The following is a 23,644-nucleotide window of genomic DNA, read 5'->3' as shown; positions in this document are numbered from 1 at the left end:
ACAGATAAACATTTAGAAAGAGTGAAGATCCTTACGTAATCCGCTAAGATCTTTACGATGATCCGTAGAATGTCCTTACGTTGGTCCGTAGAAAAGTATACCTCCACACTCAGTCCAGTGAATATTTACAGTTTATTTACAAAACAAATATTTACAGGATGTACAAGTTTGACAACATTACACACATGATGCAACAAAGGTGTGGTATCTCACATACAGCTTGTCCCAAGGTATATAGAGATAAGGTAGCGCAACTCGCTCTAGCGAGAAAAATGCCATTGCGCCTGACGTCACCATCGAGAAACTTGATTCACTACCGCTCTGTAACATGTTGCTGTTTATGTCAGAAACGCAATCTTAGAGAATCAAATGCGCCGCAAAACTCAAACAACGGTTAATAAACTTGTACGATTGTTAATATGGTGCTATTCAAAATCAAATTAATTAATTTAATTATGCCTGTAAACTTATTCTACATAACACGCCGCAATTCACTCCTATGAGAAAACTAATTAGAGAAAAAGTATTGTATAAGCAATTAAATCGTTACTTTACTTCATGGCTACTCTTCAGGCAAATAAACATGAAAAAAAATATGAAAAATAAAAAATAGGCAAATAAACATGAAACAATAAAAAATAAATTTTTTTCCGTGATATCTCCCGAGTAAAAAAGAAAATTTTTTTTGTTATAAATCTGTTTCTTATACAAAACTAAAGTTTAAAAAAATAATACTAATGCTTCACAAGTAACAAAATACATTTTTGATTTTTTATTCAATACAAAATGAATGTAAGTATTACAATAGATCTAGATATTAAATAACGTGTATACTGGTTTAAGCAAAACATTGCATCAAGAGAGCTATATATATATATATAACTAGCTGACCCGGCCACGCGTTGTTGTGGCTCAAAATGTATCTATTATAAATGTATATATAACATTTCCCCCGTGGGGTGAATTTCAAATATCCCTTCTTAGTGTACAGTACATTCTTTTGACGTACCCTATTAAAACGCAATCAAAAACACATATAAAATAGTATAATAAAAGCAGAGTTCTTCACAGTAAGCCTTAGTTCCGTCCCTCTCCCCCGCAAGGAAATATCGAAAAATCCCTTTTTAGTGTATATTCTGTTGACGAACGCAATTAAAACGCAATTAAAAACGCAAAAAACCGCATCTAAAATAGTATAATAGAAGCCAAATTCTTCACGGTATGTCGAAAGCTCACGTGTTTCTTGGAGCGTGTTTCTCGATGGTAACGTCATGTGCACAACGATTAAAAGAGAAATCTACTGCGCAGGCAAAATGAGCACCCCCTGAGCTTGTCCGTTGGGGACTATTAGACCCTGGGGAAATTCCGGTCGGTTTTCGGAGTTGGCTCAACCGTGTGGCCATCCGGTCTCTACACTAACCCTTCTCAGAGGAATTCCTAAGAGGAGAACACTTTCTCTACACCTCACGGGCTTCCTAAGTGTCAGAGACTACCACGTATCAGGTCTCTTGCCCTTCTCCCCGTTCCTCTCGCCATCCTTACAATTTAAGGGGTTCCACGGCGACAACTTGCGACTAATCGGGTCCTTCTTTTCCCCTGGGAGCTTCCAAAGACGTCCGCCCTACTCCCGACGACGTAGATTACAGTCGCGTCCGTCCCTTGTTTACATTTTTTCCAAGCCGACCGACACGTGGCAAACACATTGATCCCTAAACGGAGACGCTACTCCTTTGTTCTTCCCGGCCATTTATAGCCCCAACGCCAGGTGGGACCAATTATCTCGGTCGCGTGGCTTTTCGACCTCCTACGCTAAAAGCGGACCTTTACAGACAGACTTCCTTAGAATCGAAATCTCCTTGGCATAAACAATAATAATGTAACTTTTACTTACAAAATTCAATGTTTATTTAATAATATTCCACTACATTAAAATGTAGTAGTCGATTTCTCTGCCTTCCAAACAACTGAAGTCATTTTGAATAGCTCCTTCGAAAGAAAATTGTTTGTTAACGTTTACGGTTCTTTTTTATAGAGCTAATTCAGTTTTACGGCGTAACTTTATGCTGAAAACGATAATATTAAATGTAATAATTTTTATAAACGCAATATTTACAAGAACACACTTCCGGCGAAGTTCATACAATTTTTTGTCAAAACTTTAAAACATTTATCAACACATTATAGCAATTATTCTAGCATTTTCGCAAAATTGTTATTATTTAAACAAGTCATACAAAGTCGTTTAGACGTTAGAATTCGCAACGTCCATCACCCTTAGGGCCATCAAAACCAATCCAACACGAATTACTGTTCAAATATGAATAAAGCTACTTATGTGATATATAATAAGTGAATTATAACTTAAATAAGTACGCATTATTTTTTCTTTTGTTTCGATAATTCAGAAAAAATTTATAATAAATTTTACTAATTAAACGAATCACAAAATTTATATCATAATTTTTTCTTTTTATATAATTATTAAATTTCGGAATTTTAATTAATAATTTATGAAATTTGTACAATTAGTTAAGTATTTCTCTTGAATTACATAAGACACTTTGAAACTAGTGTACGTTGTTCGTCCTTTAATGCACGGATATGATCTAACGAAGAAGCAGCAGATAATGGTAGAATGGACAAACACTATTAAATCATAATTTTATATTGGTTCAAAGTATAAACGATAATTTGAAATGTCATGTCAAACAAGAATTTATTAAAAAGTATGTTATTCACTTTAATTATTTTGTAAGAAAATCACGTAATGTTAATAAGTTTATAGCGTGATTTTAGGCATTTTATTTTCGTTAATATTTTGATTCATTTAGAGATAGACAAACATTCTGCAGAATAAGAATTCACGGAGTAAACACAAAGAGGCATTCTATCCTTTAAAATGCTTAATTGCTCACCAAACTGATGTTTACTAATTTGAAAGAATTCCACTAAATTTATTATCTTAAACAAAGTACATTCTTATTGTTAATTGTCTAGTTGGACTTTACTTATCAATAGGACGTTATACTGGTGTTTAAAAATTGGCACAGTAATGAGAGTTAGTTCAGGAAAATACAAAACTTTTTATATTCTATCACCTGTAATTATTACTACAAGTGATATAATATAGAAATTTCGTTTTTTCCTGAACTAACTCTCATTACTGTGCCAATCTTTAAACACTAGTATCAAGTCCTATTAATAAGTAAAGTCCAACTAGACAATTAACAATAATATTCAAAATAAAAACAGTGAGGCTTTCACAAAAGTACATTTTTGATTAAGTACATTAGATAAGAATTTAGAAGTGACTTGATGAATTGGTTTATTGTTAATGGTACATCAGAAAGCCGTAATATCAGTTACTTGATTAAATATAGGTAGTAGTAGTAGTAGTTACTCCAATGCTAAGTAGCATACAAAGCAGCAGTCATCTTTTATCAATTTCGATCATGGGCGAGGAGTTCGGCTTTTTCCCATGTCATATTGAGCATCTGAAAACTTTCATGAAAAGTTTTACGCCAAGTATTCCTGGGGCATCCTCGTGGTCGTTTGTCACCAGGAAGAACTCATTTTATGGCTGTCTTAGTGATCCTACCGAACTCTACACGAAAATGTGGCCGGCTAATCGACCTCTTCTGCGGGTAATGCGATAAAGTTTGCACCTCTCACTCCTTCGAAGATCTTCTTAATTGAAGATATCGTCTAGATATCGGGTCTCTAAGATTCGTCGTAAACATCTCTGTTGGAAGACATCGAGACTTTTATTGATATTTTCCGATGTCTTCCAGGACTCACTAGCGTAAACAGCTATCGGAATCACGATGGAGGTGAAAAGGTGAAATTTGGTTCTTAATGAGATGGATGGTGAGGAGCAGATCTTGTTCATTCGCCGTTTTAGGAAATAATAGTACTCAACAGTGGCGTGCCGTCATTGGAAGCGGTGGAAGCGCCGCTTTTCTTGTATTTTCTAAATTATAAATTTTCATATTTTAACGTACTATGAATTAATTAAAATTAATATTTTATTATAATTGCATGATGTATCTTATTACAAATTTTTATACTACATATGAAATAAACGATAAAGTTGTTATTGTATATTCGAATATCAGTGGAGGAATGAAAGCGCTGTATTGTCGAAACCGGGTCAGCTTCCAAGCAGTCAGATGGTAGGCATTGGCGCACGCGCTTTACAGAGCACCAACCTCACGGTTTAGCTGGTGGAAGCTACACACGTATAACGCTTCCAATGATTCTATCCCGGACCGGTTCTGGGCTGTTAGCCGCCTTCGCTTCATTATGTGAATCGTAAGTACAATACATTTATAACTTAACCCAACCGATAAGAATTTACAGGTATGCTTTTATGATAGTTGTGTATAGTTGACAAAAGTTTTTAAAAATTGCATTAAAATATTTGATATTTTTCTTTTGCTCCCCCAACTCATATTACTTACGGATTTCAATGTTAAACCAGTGATATAACGATTTCGTATGGCCCATCTATAACAGTATAAAGAAAAAAACGTGTACAATTCTTGTACAATGTTAAAAAATTAACTGTTATTTTGGCAGCATCATTTACAACCAAATTTAATGAAAGATGCATAAGGTTAAATAAGCTCTAGAATTTATTTTCCTTAAATTTACGATTTATGTATCGGTTGTCGTAGAAATTTATTTTTCCACTTTTTCCCAAGACTACAAATATTCAAGTGCAACCGGTTTCAACTTATTTCTACTTAAGAAGTAGTTAAGTAATTAAGAAATTAGGAAATTGAAGATATAAATAAAATCCTGCCGAAAGAGCTGTAATTTTACTTAAACAAAAGCTTAATCGAACCAATATCTAGCCAAGTGCAGTGCGGACTAATTTCTTCGTAATATCAGATAATGATGACAGAAATTTTTCCAGTTCAATGGGAGTGACTAAAAGTTGTATAGGAAGAGACTTTGATAAAATTCCATTTCATCCTTATTTTTCTTTGAGGGATTTAGTTTGGGGGCTTAATTTTATTGTGTGTTTTGGAGATTAGTAGCTTTATTAGGCCCCCATACCTTTTCTGATCCAGAAAATTTTATTCCAGCTAATCCTTTAGTGACCCCAGTTCATATTCAACCAGAATGGTATTTCTTATTTGCTTATGCTATTTTGCGTTCTATTCCAAATAAATTGGGAGGAGTTTTAGCTCTTGTTTTGTCTGTCTTAATTTTAATAATTTTATGCTTTATGAACAAGGCTTCTCGTTCCTTAAGCTTTAGTTTATATGGTCGGGTTATTTTTTGATGTTTTGTAAATTTTTTTTTCTTGTTAACTTGAATTGGGGCTCGACCTGTCGAGTTTCCTTTTATTTTAATTGGCCAAATTCTTTCTGTTCTTTATTTTTTATTTTTATTTTATTTTATTTTAAATAGTTATTTAGCTAATGTAAGCTTTTGTTTTGAAAGCAAAAAATAGGAAGTATCTTAATAACTTTTCTTAAAAGAGTACTTAATAAAGAATAAAAACAGTCTTTATAGACAAAACAATTAATACATAGTTTAAAGCCAGAGGAAAATAGCTTTTTCATTCTAAATTTATTAATTTATCGTATCGAAAGCGAGGGAATCTTCTGCAAACTCATAGGAAAAGAACAGAAAATATTAATACCTTAAAGGAAACAAAAAATGGACAAAAAAACAAGATAGCTGTTATTATTCTTATTAGAATAATGTTTGCATATTCAGCTATGAAAATAACAGCAAAACCTACTCCTATATACTCAACATTAAATCCAGAAACCAGTGGCGTGCCGTGACATTCGATGATAGGGAAGCTGCGTTTCTGTAAGAAGCCGACTTACAGGGGCAACCAATTAATTGCGCGTCAGGGCCCGTTCGTATTCGTTTGTTCGATAAGCCAGTAAAAACCGTATACTTCTTTAAATGTATTTTTAATAGATTATCCGACGTACTTAATAAATAAGAAAGTTCAATATAATTACCTCCGTTATTAGATTCAATAAATTCCCTACGCCCTCTAAATGCCAATTCTCGCTTTGAGAAAAAACATATAACATCTATTAATTTAGATATATCTATTAAGCGTAATTATCTCGTTATAATTTTCAATATTTATTTTATATTGTCTACCAATGTTAAATTCTATTCCGGTTTGATTTCCAAATTGCTTCAATTTTACGAAAGAATCGTCATTCGTCATAAATTTTATGGTCAAAATGTCGAAATTTTTTTGTCGACGTATTTATATTTAATTTAGGCATTGGTCTTTCTCTTTTAATAATGTTTTCTTTTTCATTATACGGTCTTGAGCCAAAACTTTTTTAAAATAAATTTTTGAATCACTAGCCACGATATAAGGGCTAAAATTAAAATTATAAAAAAAACTTACTTGGTAAAACAAAATGTGTGAGAATATACATGGCTAGTACAAAAAATTCTTCAATTGTATGAATATACTTTTAAAGAAACTTATAATTAAATATAACTTTGTGAAGAAACGTACATAAAAATAACAAAATATTCTTTACTTTTTAAATCTTAAAACAATCCACTTAATGAAATAGCTCCCTACGAGTGGCTAATGAATGGAATCAGAGACGGTCCAGGTAGGTGTGTGCGTGCCAAATCCCGAGGGTGCCGATACCGGTCAATGTCAAATGCCTCTTTTGTCGCATTACTAGTATACATCAAAGGACGCGACAGGGTGTTGTAGATTCTAAACGTTTCTCACCATAGCTGTATAAATCTAAATATGTTAAACTTAGCAGATTGTCCATCGTTCGTTTTCTAACTAATTCGTTTTAGGACCGAGTGTTTGAAGAAATTTCCAAAATTTACAACTTTTCGGTCACTCTCATTGAACTGGAAAAATTTCTGTCTTTATTACATCTAATATTATGAAGAGAACAGACCCTACTGTACTCGGCAAGAGATTGGTTCGGTTAAACTTCTGTTTAAGTAAAATTTCGGCTCTTTCATCAGGGTTTTATTTATGTTTCTAATTCCCTAATCGCTTAATTATTTAACTACTACTTAAGTAGAAATAAGTCGAAACCGGTTACTTTGTACTCGAATATTTGTAGTCTTGGGAAAGAAGTGGAAAGAAATTTTTATGACAACCGATACATAAATCGTAAATTTAAGGAAAATAAATTCTAGAGCTTTTTTTGCACCATTGTACGTCTCATTCATTAAATTTGGTTGTAAATGATGCTGCCAAAGTAACAGTTAATTTTTTAACACTGTACTAGAATTGTACACGTTTTTTCTGCATCCCCTTACGGATGGGACATACTAAATCGTAATATCACCGGTTTAACATTGAAATCCGTAAGTAATATAAGATGGGAGAGCAGAATAAACGCGGAATAAATATATTAAATATTTTAATGGATTTTTTTAAAACTCCTGTCAATTATACAGAACTATCATAAAAACATGCCAGTAAACTCCTATCGGTTGGGTTGTTATAAATCTAGTCTAGGGTGGGCAACCTTTTTTATAACATGGTCCAGAATAAATTTTACGTTTTTTCTGCGGGCCGTAGTAGTTAATTGACGCCTTCTTGTAACTTGTAATTTTTTTAGTCTGCAAATATGAAATAAATAAGTAAAAAGTTAATTACTACATTTATTTCCCTTATCGTTATCGAAAATTACAAAGAATTGGAAAAATAACTATTAATTAGTTATTTTTCCAATTTAATAATCTATTAAAGATCTCGCGGACCGGATAGAAACTTTTTGCCAGCCGTAGCTGGCCCGCGGGCCGGGGGTTGCCTGCCGTTGATCTACTCTACTCGTGATTCACATAATCGGGCGAGGGCGGCCGAATATCTAGCAGGCGGACGGCTAACAGCCCACAACCGGTCCGGGATATAAAATTAGAAGCTTTATGTGTGAAGCATCCACCAGCTAAACCGGGTGAGGTTGGTGCTCTGTAAACCGCATGTGCCAATGCCTATGTAATCTGGCTGATTGGAAACTGACCCGGTTTCGACATTCCTTCCGCCACCGAGTTATTCGAATATACAATAGCAATCTTATCGTTTTTTTCACATGTAGTATAAAAATTTGTAAAAGATACATAATGCAGTTATAATAAAATATTACTTTTAATTAATGCAAAGTGGGTTAAAATATGAAAATTTATATTTTATAAAATACAAGGGAAGGTCATTGGAAGGTGGAAGCGGCGCTTCCATCGCTTCCAATGACGGCACGCCACTGCCAGAAACTAGTTCAGACTCTCCTTCTGTAAAATCAAAAGGAGTTTGATTAGTTTCTGCTAAACAAGAAGAAAATCAAACTATTAATAAAGGAAGTATAAAAATTCCAATTAAACTTAATAATTCATTGTTATTAATTTATTTTAAATTAAAAGAGGAAGTAATTATAAGAAGAGAAAATAAAATTAAAGCAAAACTTACTTCATAAGAAATAGTTTGAGCCACTCCTCGATAAGCCCCGAAAATAGCATATTTAGAATTAGAAGATCATCCGGCCACTAAAATTGTATAGACTCTTACTCTCGAACAAAGCAATAAAAATAAAACTCCTCATTTTATAACAATAAAATAATATAGAGGAGGATAGAATATTCATAAAATCAAGGCTACGGAAAGACCGAAAATAGGAGAAAATAAAAAAGGATAAAAGTTACATGTCTCTAGTCTTGAAAATTCCTTAATAAATAAGTTAATAGCATCTGAGAAAGCCTAAAATAAGCCTAAAATTCTTACTTTATTAGGCCGCTTGCGAATTTGAATATATTCTAATACTTTACGTTCCAATAAAGTAATAAATGCAACTCTTACTAAAACTATAACTAAAATTAATAGATAAGTTAAATTCAAAAGAAGATTATCAAAGAGATACTCTAATTATGGATCTTAAATCCATCGCATATATTTTGCTACATTGAATAAAACCTTTCTTATTATTAGAAATTTTCTAAACAAAAGGTTTTTTCGTACTACTTCGCTTTAATTCTTCTATTTTGGAAATTTCTTGTTTTAATTTTTATTAAATTCATTGCAAAAAAACTATTCACATACATAAGTTGTAAAAGTTACGTTTGAATTTTTGCTGCATACTTCTTTAAGCTAGAAAATTGATACATTGATTCACATTTATGCGTCGCGGGCCTCAAAATATATGAATGCGGGCATCATGCGGCATGAGAAATGCAGGTTGCCCATTTCTGCCCTAGACTATCACTGACAGGCAATTAACTGATTGCCCCTGGAAGTCGGCTTCTCACAGAAACACAGCTTCCCTGTCATCAAATCTCACGGCATGCCACTAATAAAAACACGTACGTATTCAAATGCAACGTTGTGTCAAAATTTCAAAAGAATCGGCAGGAACAAACGAACATTACATTTTTATTTATATAGATAGATAGATGATCTGCTTTAGTTCATCCTCACAGAAAAGCATAATGCCTTACAGAAAAGCAAACTTAGGTCGTCGGAGTTAGCACCATCTGTTGAACATCAAAACCTTAATCATAAATGATATCTTTTAATTTATACGAATGTTTAATGGAATAATAAACAGCCTATGTCCACCCTGAAGGTCCATTCTAAATATTGGTGAAAGAATTTTTGAAATCGGATGAGTAGATTCGGAGATTACCTGTTACAACGAAACTTAGTTACCTCTTTATATATTAGTATAGATTTACGAAATATAAAATAGTTCTGCGACATTTGTTCATATTTTTCAGGTAATGGCATGTATTCAATTTCTAACACAAAATACAAATGGAGTAAGAAGTACGTAAGCTGAATTTCTATTATGTTTATTAAAAAAAAATCATTTTAAAATTAAAATTATGATTTTCCATATATTTAATTAATTTTGCCAGCAATAAATTTATATTATTTTCAATTACTTGAGAATTCTAATCCGCATAGGTTATAACAATATCATATGCATACATTATAATAATATTTTCGGGAATAGTTTCTATAATATTTATATAAATATTAAAATGTAAAATGCCCACAATGGATTTCTGTGGGACACCTTTGTTCACATAAAAAGATTTAGATATTGAATTATTTATTTTTACATAAAACATACGATTTGATAAATAGGACATTGGCCACTCCAATGGCACTTCTCTCAATCTATCTTTAAACAATTTTTGTTTTAATATCTTGATATCTGCGCTATCAAAAGCCTTAGTCAGGACGATAAACACTGCCGTTACTATATTTGAGTTATCGAGACCGTCAATAATATATTGTTTAAGATGAGTTAGTGCATCAACTATAGAGACGTCTCTTTTGAAACCATACTGGTGAGATAAGCATAAGGCTATAGGCGGTGCTCTATATGCCTCTTACACTTGCAGGGATCGGCGAGATCCGAGCTCGAAGTTGTCGGATGGCTAAATCTTGATAGGAGGGCAAGTGTCTAGTGGGCAGTGCGTTGGTAAGTCGATTGTTGTCCGTTTGCCGAATGAAATAGGTTGACAGATTTAACAAGTAACAAAGTAAAAATTTATTATATAACTAACACTATGATACAAGAGGATACACAGAGCTAATACATATATGTTATATAAGGCTAGATGCGACTAAATGCGGTTCGAATGCGATTACAAAGTAATTACAACGGAGCTAATCTATAACAGCTATGCCTATTAGTGATGTAACGAATAGTATATTCGGCCTCAACCGAATACCGAATATTCGGCTAGGAGCGTGGCCGAATACCGAATATTCGCCATAACGTTGCCGAACGGCCGAATATTCGGCCAAACTATTCGGCTTGATTAACGCACGTACGAAAATTGGCGCGCAAACCGCATTATGACAAAGATCGCGCACCGTGCTCTCTATTGGCCCGCTGTCACTACGATTTTTTCTTCCATTAGGTCTAAATTATTTAAATTAATTAATTAACTTATAATTATTAAACTTAATATGAGATGGAGCCTAACGTTTACCTCTAGTACCAAATAGATTTATAATTTATGTAATAGCCGTAAGTAGTTCGATATGATTCGGCAGTTGTTGGTATTTAGATGTAAGTTATAACTTATAAGTTATTTCATTTGCAATCGATCATTTTAACTCTTTAATTAAACACTAAAATTTTGTTTTTACTACGTATTTGTAGACTGAATAGTACCCTGAAGAATATACTTTAGTGGTGACATAATATGGTCTAGTTTCTACCCATTTGTGAAACAGTTCAAATATATTATTGGGGAGTTTCTATTTGTGAAGTTTTGTGATATTTTGTTGCTATTGTTTTTGTCAATATTTTTAAAATTAACACGATTTCAAATGTTATCTTTTGTATATAATGAAAAATGCTCATTCTTTGCTTTATTATATAAAATAAATTATATATTAGTTACTCATCTTCTAGAAATAGATAAATAATTCTTTTATTAAATACGATAAATTTCAATAAAACGTTTCGTAACTCATGTTAAAATATCGTATAAATATTAAAATATACGCGAATACGAATATAACATAATTAACTAAACAATAACATTAATGCCCCATACATTCTAACCTACACGCCATCAATGCCATAAGATAAAGAGGCTAGATAAAGGCTATAATATTATTTAATTACGAAATAATTTAATACTAGAGTTAGATGCTATTTCTTATTAACTTTAATAATTATAATTTAATGTTCAGCATTAATAAAAGTTACCAAAATGATTAATTTACTGTGTTTTTGTTATTTCTTACTGCTGTTTTCAGGTATTCGGTATTCGGCCGAATAGCGAAAAATAAGCCGAATAGGCCGAATACCGGGTAGTAACCGAATATTCGTTACATCACTAATGCCTATCTCTGTTAAGAGTTCACAGTCCGCAAACAATTACCTCTATATGTTGATGGAGAGCTATATGCGGCGATTGGGTTCCGTGTGGAAGTCCGGAGCCGTTATATATCTTTCACAGTTGTTGCAGACAGGAGACCAAAATGGAGACAAGCACAAAAACCAACTTCCTTTTTTCGATCGTCTCTAGCTTCCGGTGGCACCGCTTTTATATGATTGCCGTGGGAAAGAAGTCACGTGATCCTCCGATGTTGACGATGACTTGCATTCTTTGACGACTAAATGTTAACTTTCTCACTTGATTATTGATAATAACGGGGACCTCTAATTCGATTCTCTACGAAAAGAGTGTTTTTCTAGTGGCGATGTTTATATTCACTTTTCGAAAAAACTAAATTCTAACAGTTTTTATAAACTAGTTTGCGCCCTAAAATCCGCGGGCTCACACTGGTTATTAGATATAATATTATATTTATTAATAAATCCGAAAAATCTTTTATAAAAAGCTATTTCAATTGTTTTAGTTATACTCTGAATGACAGTAATCAGACGATAGCTCTCCAACTTTTGTTTAGATCTTTTATTTTTAAATAGTGGTATTATTAGATTGTGTTTCAGCTTCTCCTGAAACCTCCCATACTCAAAAAATTTATTAATTAAATGAGATAATAACAATGCAATAATATCTGCTATTTGTCTGCTATAATATCTAATATTTAATTTTTTTCATTCATTTTAATTTTTAATTGAATATAAAACAGACATTTTAGAACACAACATTGCTCAATGCGGAATTCAGTGCAGTCGACCTGGTGCTTTTATTATTAACACCTAAATCTCGAGAAGATTCCTTCGAGCATCCATCTTGTAAAAAATGAACAGATGGGTAAAAAGGTTAATTCGACGAAAATTAATTTTTATACGGAAGAATCGGATGAAACTCTCAAATATTATATACAAAGGAAATTGAAATAAAATTCATAGGCAATCTGTCCAAATGGCTGACACCTGTGAGGTCATTTGAAAAACTGTAAATATTCATTTGACGTATTATGTGAAAAATTACTGTATACTTATAATAATAATTTTAAGTCTAACAAATTTCCGTTAAATATTGAATTGGCATTTAATTTAATAAATGCTGTTTATTGATAAGAAAATTCTTTAAGAGATTTCCGATAATTTAAACACTTATAACAAGCACAAATAATAAAAGCAATTTCGATAATGTGACCAAAAAAAATATAATGAAATTTTGTTGACAATTCTTCTTTTATCAGTTTGTCTTTTGTTCAATTATTTATTAATCATTTTTCAGCGGTAGGTTTATCTGAATGAAAAGGATGCTTGTCAGCCTCTAACATCTCCAATTTCCCTCTATTTAATAATAACAGTGCGTTGGCGGCTTCTATTTCTTTGTCCTCTTTTCCTAGCGATTGCTGCAAGAAGAAATATCATCGTGACAAAATTAAAATTTTCTATTAATTTTAATGTATAATTTTCTTAAAATTTTTATACTTAAATACAAATATTTAGTTAAAATTTTCGTACAGCGGAAATACTTTCTGGGTATTATTTAAGATAGAAATTTTTCATAAATTTCAATAAATTTTTCTTTTACTGGCGATTGAGTTCGCAAATGAATTTTGTAAGTTTATTATGTTATTTTTAAAACAATTATTTTCATAATTTCCAAAATACAGTTCATAAATTTTATAAATATAAAATTTTCCGTCTTTTTGTTACAATTTTGTCCCTTTCGCATTTGATTAAATTACATTTTTATTACAGAAACACCTTTGGTACTCCTCAGTTCGCGAGATCGATGTTTTTCTTGTGCAATTACGAAGAGACTAGGCAATGTACATAATATCCAGGGTCGAATCCTGACCAAAATTTTTGGACAATGCTGAAAGTTATAATAAGAATAATAGGACTATCTCTAGTACTAAACAATAGGCAGAAACAGGAATGGACCTACATAGGGACTGATAGGGCTTAAGCCCTGGGCCCCCCAAATGTCAAGGTTCGACATAAATTGAATTATTATCATAAATTTTTTATTACACTTTCATTAACAGTGAGAACTTATCGTGTAGTAAAAAATAGTTAATATTAAGAATGGAAATTGTCTTCAGTCCAACATTTAAGAATGAATCAAGCATGGCTTCATCCGGGCTACAATTAACGCTTCGATGATACCATCAATTTTTCATGAACTGCACAAGTGGTTATCCCTCGGTTCAGTAAGGGTTTTGTTACTTTCTAAAGAAATCTTACTCGACCAGGATTCATGAAATTTCATGAAATTTGTTCTCGAGTGGCGAATGTGCATAATTTTCGCTAAATTTGATTATTTGATTTACAGTTATTTAATTAAGTTTCTGTACATTATTGTTTTAGAGACAGAAGTATCGTTTGCGATAACGCCATAAACTACATGATTTTTCTGGTGTGAAGGTTCTGAATAAAGTTCGTATAAAACATTCGTCACTATCGCAGCTAAATAAAACACTTGATTCCAAGTGAATCAACGAGTCACCAATCACATTAGTCAGGTTACACAAACTTTATACGTCATTTAACAGTTAATTGTAAACTGTGTTTAATTTAAAGGATAAACCAAAATATACAATTTTATTTAATTAAAACGTGAATTCATAAAAACACGATTTATTTTTAAACAATGAATGAAATAAGTACCTTTGAGGTGGAAGGGATTTCTCCCGTGTGACGCTGCTTATGTTTTATCCATTTCTTATTGGAACCAGTGCTGAAGGAACATAAATTACATTGAAATGGCATTACCGACGATTTAGGATTATGGTGTTTGTCGTCTGATGTCTTCAAAAGATTCCGTTCTTTGGACTGTTTTTGAAATTGCTTGAAAAGTGAAAAATATCAATGATTAGCAATCCTATTTACAATAGTTTTCCCTAGGTATGAGTCAATAGCAGAAATCGAACCAAATATGAGCATGATAGCTGCAATTGGTCGACGTCATATTGTCATCAACGATAACCCTTCACCTCACACCTGCAGATTCGTAATCCAAACAGTCGACCACCTGACTATTTTCCGGGCCAAATCGTATATAACGACACTTCGGGGCTGTCGTCTCAATGGAATAACGGTGTGCCAATGCAGTAGCGTTTGTGCCTGGCAGAGCTAGAAAGAGCTCTATATTCCTCTACTTCCATATAACGGACCTGATCCAGGAGAAGACACCATTGGAAGACTCGCCAAAGAATTGCCATTTCATCGACTGCCAACCCGCCTCCAGACTATAGAACAAACGTCATATCAATGATCAACAAAGATCCGTGGTATTTTGGTATATAACTGTAAACTCTCTTTCTGGTCCATCAATTAGGCACGCAACACGCGGCATAGAAAGTAGTATAGTCGCAATGCCTAGTAATATTTAATAATATCCGCATGTAATCGCTATATTTAGTTTTGTATAGTATTCTCGATATATCTTAGATTAGCTATATATTAGACTTTTTTGTTATGTTTAAACCTATCTACCTGTATATCGCGTTCAACGAGACACCTACCGACTTACTCACGACCACCGCACTCCACTATTTGCCCTCCTAAACCCCGGTCAACAACGTGGGCGGGTTTCTCGAACCCGTGCCGAATAAATGGCATTTAGGGAACAGCCGTGTCCCCTCGGTTTCTCACACTTCGAATAATTTGCTGACACAATATAATAGAGAGAGTGAATTCATTAAGTATTCTATATATGAATATTCAAAGGAAATTTGCTTTGTTAATCTCAGAAATACAGTAAATCTTCTATTTAATGGACTTATTTAAGAGAGGGGGCCTTAAAGTCCGTTATATAATAGAATATTATAAAGGTTTTTCGAAATCGTTTATTAAAAATTTGACAAATTCATTACTTGATCTGTTTTTATTTATACAATACTTTTTGTGAACAAAAGCATTTGTGAGAAGTTTAATTTCACAGAAAACTTCATTATATAATTCATTGCTTATGTACTCACCGTCGTTCTGAGACTGTAATAAGTTTGCACACCACCTTCACCGCAAGTGCTAGGCACACTTACTATATTAGGATCTTATTCAGAACATATAATGTGTTACTTATACTCAAGTATTTTCTGCATTCAACGTGTGTTGCGCAATGGTGCAGTATAGGCATCATTTTGACAGCAACTACATGTTTGTGATGTGAAGATAATGCGATATATATAAATACTTATTCTGCGGCAAAGCCCAGACTTCGATTAATTTGTTAATTTATTTTTACAAATTAATGTAAACGTACTGATAGAACGAAGAAGATTTTAACAAAAAGACAAAACTTTCCTGGAAAGGCTTCATGTGTAGTGATTTTAATTAAAAGTACACTCATTCAAGATGCGGTTATCTGTTGCAATTCTACAGATATTTTACTAAAACAAATCAATTTTAAATTATCATATATCCTTTTATTGCTTATTGGTATATATTATGCATTGCAATTAGATTATCCGAAACAATATGGAGATACTATGGCCGCACTTACAAAATTTACTCTTAAACATGATTATTATATCTTGATGCTCAATGAGAAAGCATCAAAATATCTTAAGCAAGTTACAAAACGAAGTTAAATTTTTTTGTACAGTATATTTTACATTAAAACTGAAATCTCTTATACACAAAATTGTAAAAATATACTTTATAAATTTAGTCTAAGAGCAATTTTCGTGTACTTATAAAATTACTGTTGTGTTCTAAAAGTAAAACGTGTTCTGGAACGATTTCAAGAACACTTCTTGTGTTTTCAAATTGTTACAGAAAAAGTTGGTTATTGTTTTTTTAATAAGAACACTTTTAGTTCGTTATTTACACATTTAGCACACATTTTAAACGTTATTTAGTTAAAGGATATGCCACGAAAGTGATAATTTTGTAATACAAAAACAGAAAAATTGTTTTGAAACACTTTAAAGAACACTTAAGATGTTCTAGAATAATTACAGAAAGCGTTCATGAAAGTGTTCCGAAAACGTTTTGAGGATTTACTGTACTGTTGTATTGATACATTGTACTGTTTGCACAAGAGTTATTTTCTCCTATGAATCCGAAAACTGTGAAATTAATCTTCTCAGGCATGCTTAATTTTAATTACACAAACATATCTATATAAGTAAATAATGTACCACTAAACAAATTAATTTGTGTAGTTCTTCACCTATGCATTCGAAAAACCTTATTACATAACAGTCTTTCTGCTTTAAAAGGCATTTACTGCTTAGAATTAGTCCGTAAACCTAGGTTTTATTATAATATTTGAAAGTTTAGTCATTAAAATTACTTGTACACTTACCTGGAAACAAGCTGGAGATTCTTCTTCCGAATGATACTTTTCATTGTGTCTGTTTAGTTGGAATTTATATGTAAATTCCTCGTTGCATATATCACACGAACGTGGCCGCTCTGCGGTGTGATTTCTGAAGTGAATTCTTAAAACAGCGAGAGATGGGAAATCTTCTGAGCAAATATCACACCTGAGGCTCTTTCTCTTTGGGTCATACAGCGAAACCTAAGTTCACAATACATCAAAGCATAAAATATAACTCTTTACGTACATAACATCTTTCATGTTACTAGATATAACTAATAATATAAAAGATGTGATATAAAAGATGTTGCATTTGTTGATTTTATAAATTTAATATAAAATTATAAAATATTTTTTAATAAAACAGTTTGGGAAATTGAAATGGTATTATACAAATGAAATGAAAGATTTCACTTACCATTATGATTTTAATTATTAATTGATTTTAATTATTAATTAATTATAATTATTAGACTTAGCTTTTGATTTAAAGTTGAAATTTTTAGGAGAAAAATCAACAATGCACCGAAATAATGTAATAACTTGATTGTTATGTTCTGTTAATATTGTGCATGCTTAATTGTGCATGTTTCTCAAACTAAGATTAACTGGAAACAGAAATATATATATTTAAAGGAATTTGTATATAGCGGAAATTTGTGACTTGCGGAAAATTTTCTCGCTCCCATTAAGTTTTTGAAAAAAATAATGTAAATTAACATTATTCCGGATGTGAGTTTGTATACTTTGTTTTGAAGCTTATTTTGAACTTTTTAACATCACATTTCGTTTGAATAAAATCAAGTCGAAATGTCTGTAGATAAAATGCACATCGGACAGATAATGCATGGTTTTAAGTTTCGTAAAATATATCATGTTATACAAATTATAAACAATACTCGTATCGTGCACGGGGGAAAATGTTTCTAAACTCCGAATGTTTCAAACGTGGTTTTGAAAGTTTCGTTCGGGAAATTTTGAACTAAAAGATACAAAATTTACGGATCCCAAAAGCCGTTTAAAAGAAGTTGCAGGAAATAATTGTTAGATTGACGAATAACAACTCGTGAATTTGCAACAGATCTTCGTGTGTCACAGGCACATATTGTTGAAACACTTCATCCACTCGAAATGATTGTAAAACATGCTGACGATTGTGTTCCGCACGCAGTTTGCAGCTGCCCCTTTTCTCTTTTCGCTGGGTACGCCCTTGGTCATTATAACATATTTTTAAGTTAGAAACTAAAAGTATGACGCAGATTGACATAATAATGTACAGTACATCATTCGGTCGTTGGGCATCGTGCTTGCAAAATATGACAAGCACAATACATGAGATAAAAGTATAGTGCAACGTATTCCGGTACGATTGGCTCGAAGTGCTGTTAATGAAAACTCCTACTGTAAACTCTCGAAATTCAAGAAAGTTAACCACGTAAGACATTACAAGTAATGCTTACCTCTGCGATGAGGGTAAAACTGGTTAAGTCAAGATGAGATGACAGATGATAGAACTTTCAATGAAACATCTTGGTTGGGAGTAAGAAAATTGTATGATGATAAATGATGAAAAATATTATCGCGATCTAAAACGGTAGAAACTTGGGTCTCAGAATTATGTCAGAAGATGCATAATTATGTTGAAACATATTTTTGTCTCTTTTTGTTATTAAAAAATATTTGTGTGGAAGTATGGTTAGACTTTTTGTTAGTACAGGGGTCTACAATTCTGAAATGGGTGAAAAATCTCTTATTCAGAGTTCACATCTTCCCATTATTCGTATCTGTTTTCATTTTGACTTGTATCAGAATTCAGCTGTCTGAAAATTCAAAATATGATTAATTCATTCAATCGATAGATTAAGTCACAATAGACTAATACTGGTAAAATATTATATAAAGGACTAGAGTCATTACTTATTTGGACCGAACACATTAGACCCAGACCAAGATTCGGAGTGGGGATTCATCACGTTGCCAGTTCAATAAATTAACGAGATACTCCTGTATTACGTTTTTATGTATTTATTTAAAAATAGTTTTTTTTATTACTTTATTGATCGCTATACACTATATTCGAGTACAATATCATTCGAAATTTCACTTAAACATTCCGAATTCGAAAGCAATAAAAAAATAATGAAAAGAAGAATAATTGAAATTTTTCTTTCGTATTTCAAATTGCAGACGGCGCCACTGGATTTATTCGAATTTCAAAAATGTTCCGTTGTGCAACTGTAATTTCAAAAGTCGTTTGATTCAAAGCGTTGACGAAAGGAATATTTTTGTAATTAGAATTGAAAGAATTAATTCTCAGCATAAAACGGAAAGTTACATGGGAAAGAAGGAACTGAAGGAAGATTTGTCAAATAACATTTATCGTATTGAGTGAAACTCCCATAACTGACGAAAGATGTATTTTAACTTCTTAATGTCTTTTCGTTGTCTCAAGTTTCTAGTAAGTGTGGAGCGGATGTAAGTAGATTTGTAATAATTTTTTTCTCGATGTAATGTTAAATGGAAATTTTTCTTCAAAAATAGTCTAAAATGTTTTACTTTTTAATTCTGCAATGAAAATTGTAAATGGTAAATGAAAAGAAAGCGTATACAGTATTCGTGAAATACGCTCATTCCTGATGTACTTGTTTCCGAACATCGCGGGTGAAATCAGTTTAAATGTTGTAATTAATGTCACTTTACGCATTCAGTTAATACCAAAAATACACATTTATTAACAATAATAAATAACTTTGATTTCTTTCTCTTTCAGATTCTGAGTGAGGATGAAAATCTGTGGTTAAAACGACGAAAGAAGAATTCGTAGAATTGTTACTTTTAATGTTGAAATAATTAATTTCAGTTAGGAAAGAATGTTTGACGTTATTCTCGTGTTATATTTTTATACGAAACTTTTTATTTACAGATCTACTTAGTACTAAAACAGAATTTGATAACTGAGGAAACGTTCCTAAGAAGAAAGAAGAAGAGCTGCATGATGCTTCTAATACTTTCGTTTGCAGAAGAAGAGAATTGAAAACAGCCATAAGAAATAACAAGAATATACGAAAGAAGGAAGCATATTTCGTGCGAATGAAGGGGAAAAGAAAATTAAATGAAAACGTTTTAAAATTATTATTCAAATATATTATTTCACAAAATATATCTCATATAAATTGTTTTGAAAGAAAATGTATATACAATACATCAATTTACGATAGTTATAATGGGTGTCGGTAATATTTGTGAACACGGGTGTACGCAATTTGTGTATATGATGTCAATATGTAATTGGATTAGTTGTAATTATTAAGGAGTGTTGTGAGGAGTATGCATATTTCACTTGTATCTTCACACATGACTTAAATATTTTTAAATAATTCATAAAGTTTATATATTTCTTTATTAACTAAAGGGTTTTGATACTTTTATTCATTGCATTTATCACATTTTGCAGGTTCATCTCTTCGTAAGACAGACAATGGGAAATATAAGTGTGAAAGTTGCAAGAAAGAATTTATTTCGAAGTGTGGATTTAAACGTCATCAGAAGATTCATACGGGAGAAGGACTTTTGCCTTGCAAATTCTGTACTCGTAAGTTCAATAATTCCAGCAACCTACGACATCACGTGAAAATTCATACCGGAGAGAAAGCATTTACATGTGATCATTGCAAAAGAAATTTTACACAAAAACAAACTCTGATAAGACATCTGCGAATTCACACAGGAGAGAAGCCTTTCACTTGTGGTTATTGTAAACGAAGTTTCGCACACAAGTATACATTGATACAACATGTTCGTCTTCACACCGGAGAGAGGCCATTCTCTTGTAATTATTGCATACAGAAATTCGCTTCCAGATCGAATTTATCGTCATCATATGAGACGTCATAATACTAATCTTGACTGATGTTATTTACAAGGCAAAATGTGTAAACAAAAATAGATAAAAAGAATTGTTTGATTGTATTTGTACGAAAAAATATTTCGTACTCGTATTTGTATTTTATTGAACACAAAAACAAGAAAATATAGTTTTATTTTCTTGATATTTAATATTTACGTTTTATGTAAAAAATTTTACTTTTTGGACTGAAGTTTTGTAAAATTTGAAGTAAATGGAAGTTTGATTAAATGGTGTATTTTTACTATTTTTAATATTTGTATGATTTAAGCTGTACAGAAAAATTATTTTTTTTTTAGTTAGTAAGAATTCGTTTTGAATTTTTAGAATAAGCATATTCAAAATACAGTACTTTCTCTCCTACATTTTACATTTAAGGAATTTTTTAATTTTTATTAAAAAATATATCTGATTAAGAATATATGAACAAATATCGCAGAACATTTTTGTATTTTTCAGATAATTGTATGTATTCAATTTTTAACACCGAAGTACAAACTGTAAGAAATGCGAAATCTGAATTTTTGTTAATTTTATTAAGAAATACCGTTTTAAAATTAAAAAAAAGTCCGAAAGAGAAAACGACAGACAATTCTGTAAAAAGAGGAGGTAGAAAGACAACGAGTGATGTGTGTCCGATTTCTGTCTTCGTGTAAAATCCGGCACCGAACAATAACGTCAATTCAGAATATTGTAGATAACCGCAATTGAACGACTGCATGAGCATGTATCTTAATATATTGTAAGCCTGTAATTTTGACAATATGAACCATCTCTTATATTAAAAGAAAATTTGTTAGATTTTGCAAACGGCAAGAAGAGACAAACGTGTGATTTCATGACACATGAGCTAAAATCATTGAAGAGGTTACAATTCGCAACTGATGTCGCGTAAAACAGAAAAGCGTCTTTTTATTCTGAATGTGATCAATTTTATAGATGAAAAAGTTATTTTTCACGTATTTGCTCAATTTATTATTTTTTAATGTTCTCTAACGTTATAAATTTACAAAAACACATTATCATGTTAAATTTAAACATTTTTAACAGTGATGTTGTTTGACACAAATTCTAAAAAATTAATTCAAAATAAAAACTTATTTTGGTAGAGTATTTAATTGCCGATTTTTGGAAGATAATTCTGTAGGGTGGTAAAAAGGATAGTGCTTAAATAATTGTTTTCTTATTAATAAAACCTACCTCTTGCTTGGGTCGGGGTTTATTTCACCCACCCTCACAAAAGTTTATAAAAATTGAGAAAGCTTAAGTTGGCGTAATTACCTCCACTCGCCTGATTTGTTTATAGAATTTGAAACAAATGAACGTATTTATACAATTCATTATTGATGTATATGTAAATTTATAACTTTTCGAGTAAATAACGATTCTATAGGTGATGCTACTAATTGCTTCCATTTTCTGCTACATCTTTTGACAAATTCCGATTGCATTTCTTCTATCGAAATTATTTTTAAGAAGTTTCAAAAGGAATATTCGTTATAACAAATAATATGCAAACATTATAAACATTAAGAACACAGCATTTTCCAGTTTGTAACACATTGTAAGAAATGTACCTATATTTGGGGAATGATGATGAAATATACTAAAACTCACCTTGAACGTCACTTCAACTGTGTGTAAAAGTCGTAAAAATGTGAACAAAATCGAAAAAGTATTAAAATATAATTATTTATTTATTTAAAAACAACGAGGAAAAAACACCAAGTGACTTTCTTATGACGCTTGATGCACAAAGTGAAATTTCGTGGTCTTCTGGGTCTAAAGTCGACATGGTTACTCTCTTTTAATAACACTGTTGGTGTGTTTTTATTTTTCAAATATTTATTTATATTGGGCAGAAGTCTGAAAAAGTTGTAGACCAGGGGCGGATCAAATTTTTCGGGGCTCAGGGCTTATTGAAGTCCATTGGGACACCTTTTTTGTTAATACAAATAATACTACAAATTATTATTATTATATTATTAATATTAACTATTTTTACTATACGATAAGTGGTCATTGTTAATGAAAAAGTATTAAGAAATTTATAATAATAATTCAATTTCTGTGGGCTCTTGACACTTGAGGGCCCGGGTCTTAAGTCCTATTAGTCCCAATGTAGATCCGCGCCCTGTGTAGACCCGTAAAATCTTATCGTCGTCCAGCTGTCTTTCCTCAATCTCATGAACGGGGTGAGATACATGGAAGAAAAGAAAGGATGTACAAAGCGTATTGACAGAATGCCTCTTTTAACAATATATGAACTTCGGATGCAAACCGGCCAATGCCATTTAAGATAAACATATAGTACATATCAGTGTTATGTATATAAACATACTTCTTATTGCTACTCTGTAAATAAACTTACAAATCCTCTTCGAACAAACATTTCGGAGAAGGAACACCCCCAAGTGTCTCGTGTTCTGATTTATCGGAATTTGTATCTATTTCCTTGCCAAAATTTGAGTCACACGACAAATTCTCTTGAGAAATTCCTTCCCTGTCCATTTTAATTAGAAAGTCATACAGTACCTTGACCGGCCCACCAGT

The 23,644-nt window shown here is 31.9% G+C and overlaps 1 protein-coding gene across 1 annotated transcript in view; it reads left to right on the top strand.

Annotated features, from left to right (window-relative positions):
- LOC136973475 (zinc finger protein 721-like) overlaps positions 1-21,081 on the top strand; it is a 64,093-nt gene extending 43,012 nt beyond the window's left edge. Inside the window, 1 exon segment of the mRNA XM_067268207.1 lies at positions 20,642-21,081. Within this exon segment, the coding sequence (XP_067124308.1) occupies positions 20,642-21,081 (440 nt within the window).
- Positions 21,082-23,644: the final 2,563 nt, after the last annotated feature.

Source organism: Centruroides vittatus, unplaced genomic scaffold, assembly GCF_030686945.1.
Source record: "Centruroides vittatus isolate TY-2023 unplaced genomic scaffold, ASM3068694v2 contig_318, whole genome shotgun sequence".
Lineage (NCBI taxonomy): Eukaryota > Metazoa > Arthropoda > Arachnida > Scorpiones > Buthidae > Centruroides > Centruroides vittatus.
The sequence above is the reverse complement of the archived record's forward strand: the minus strand, read 5'-3'. Positions and strand labels throughout refer to the sequence as shown.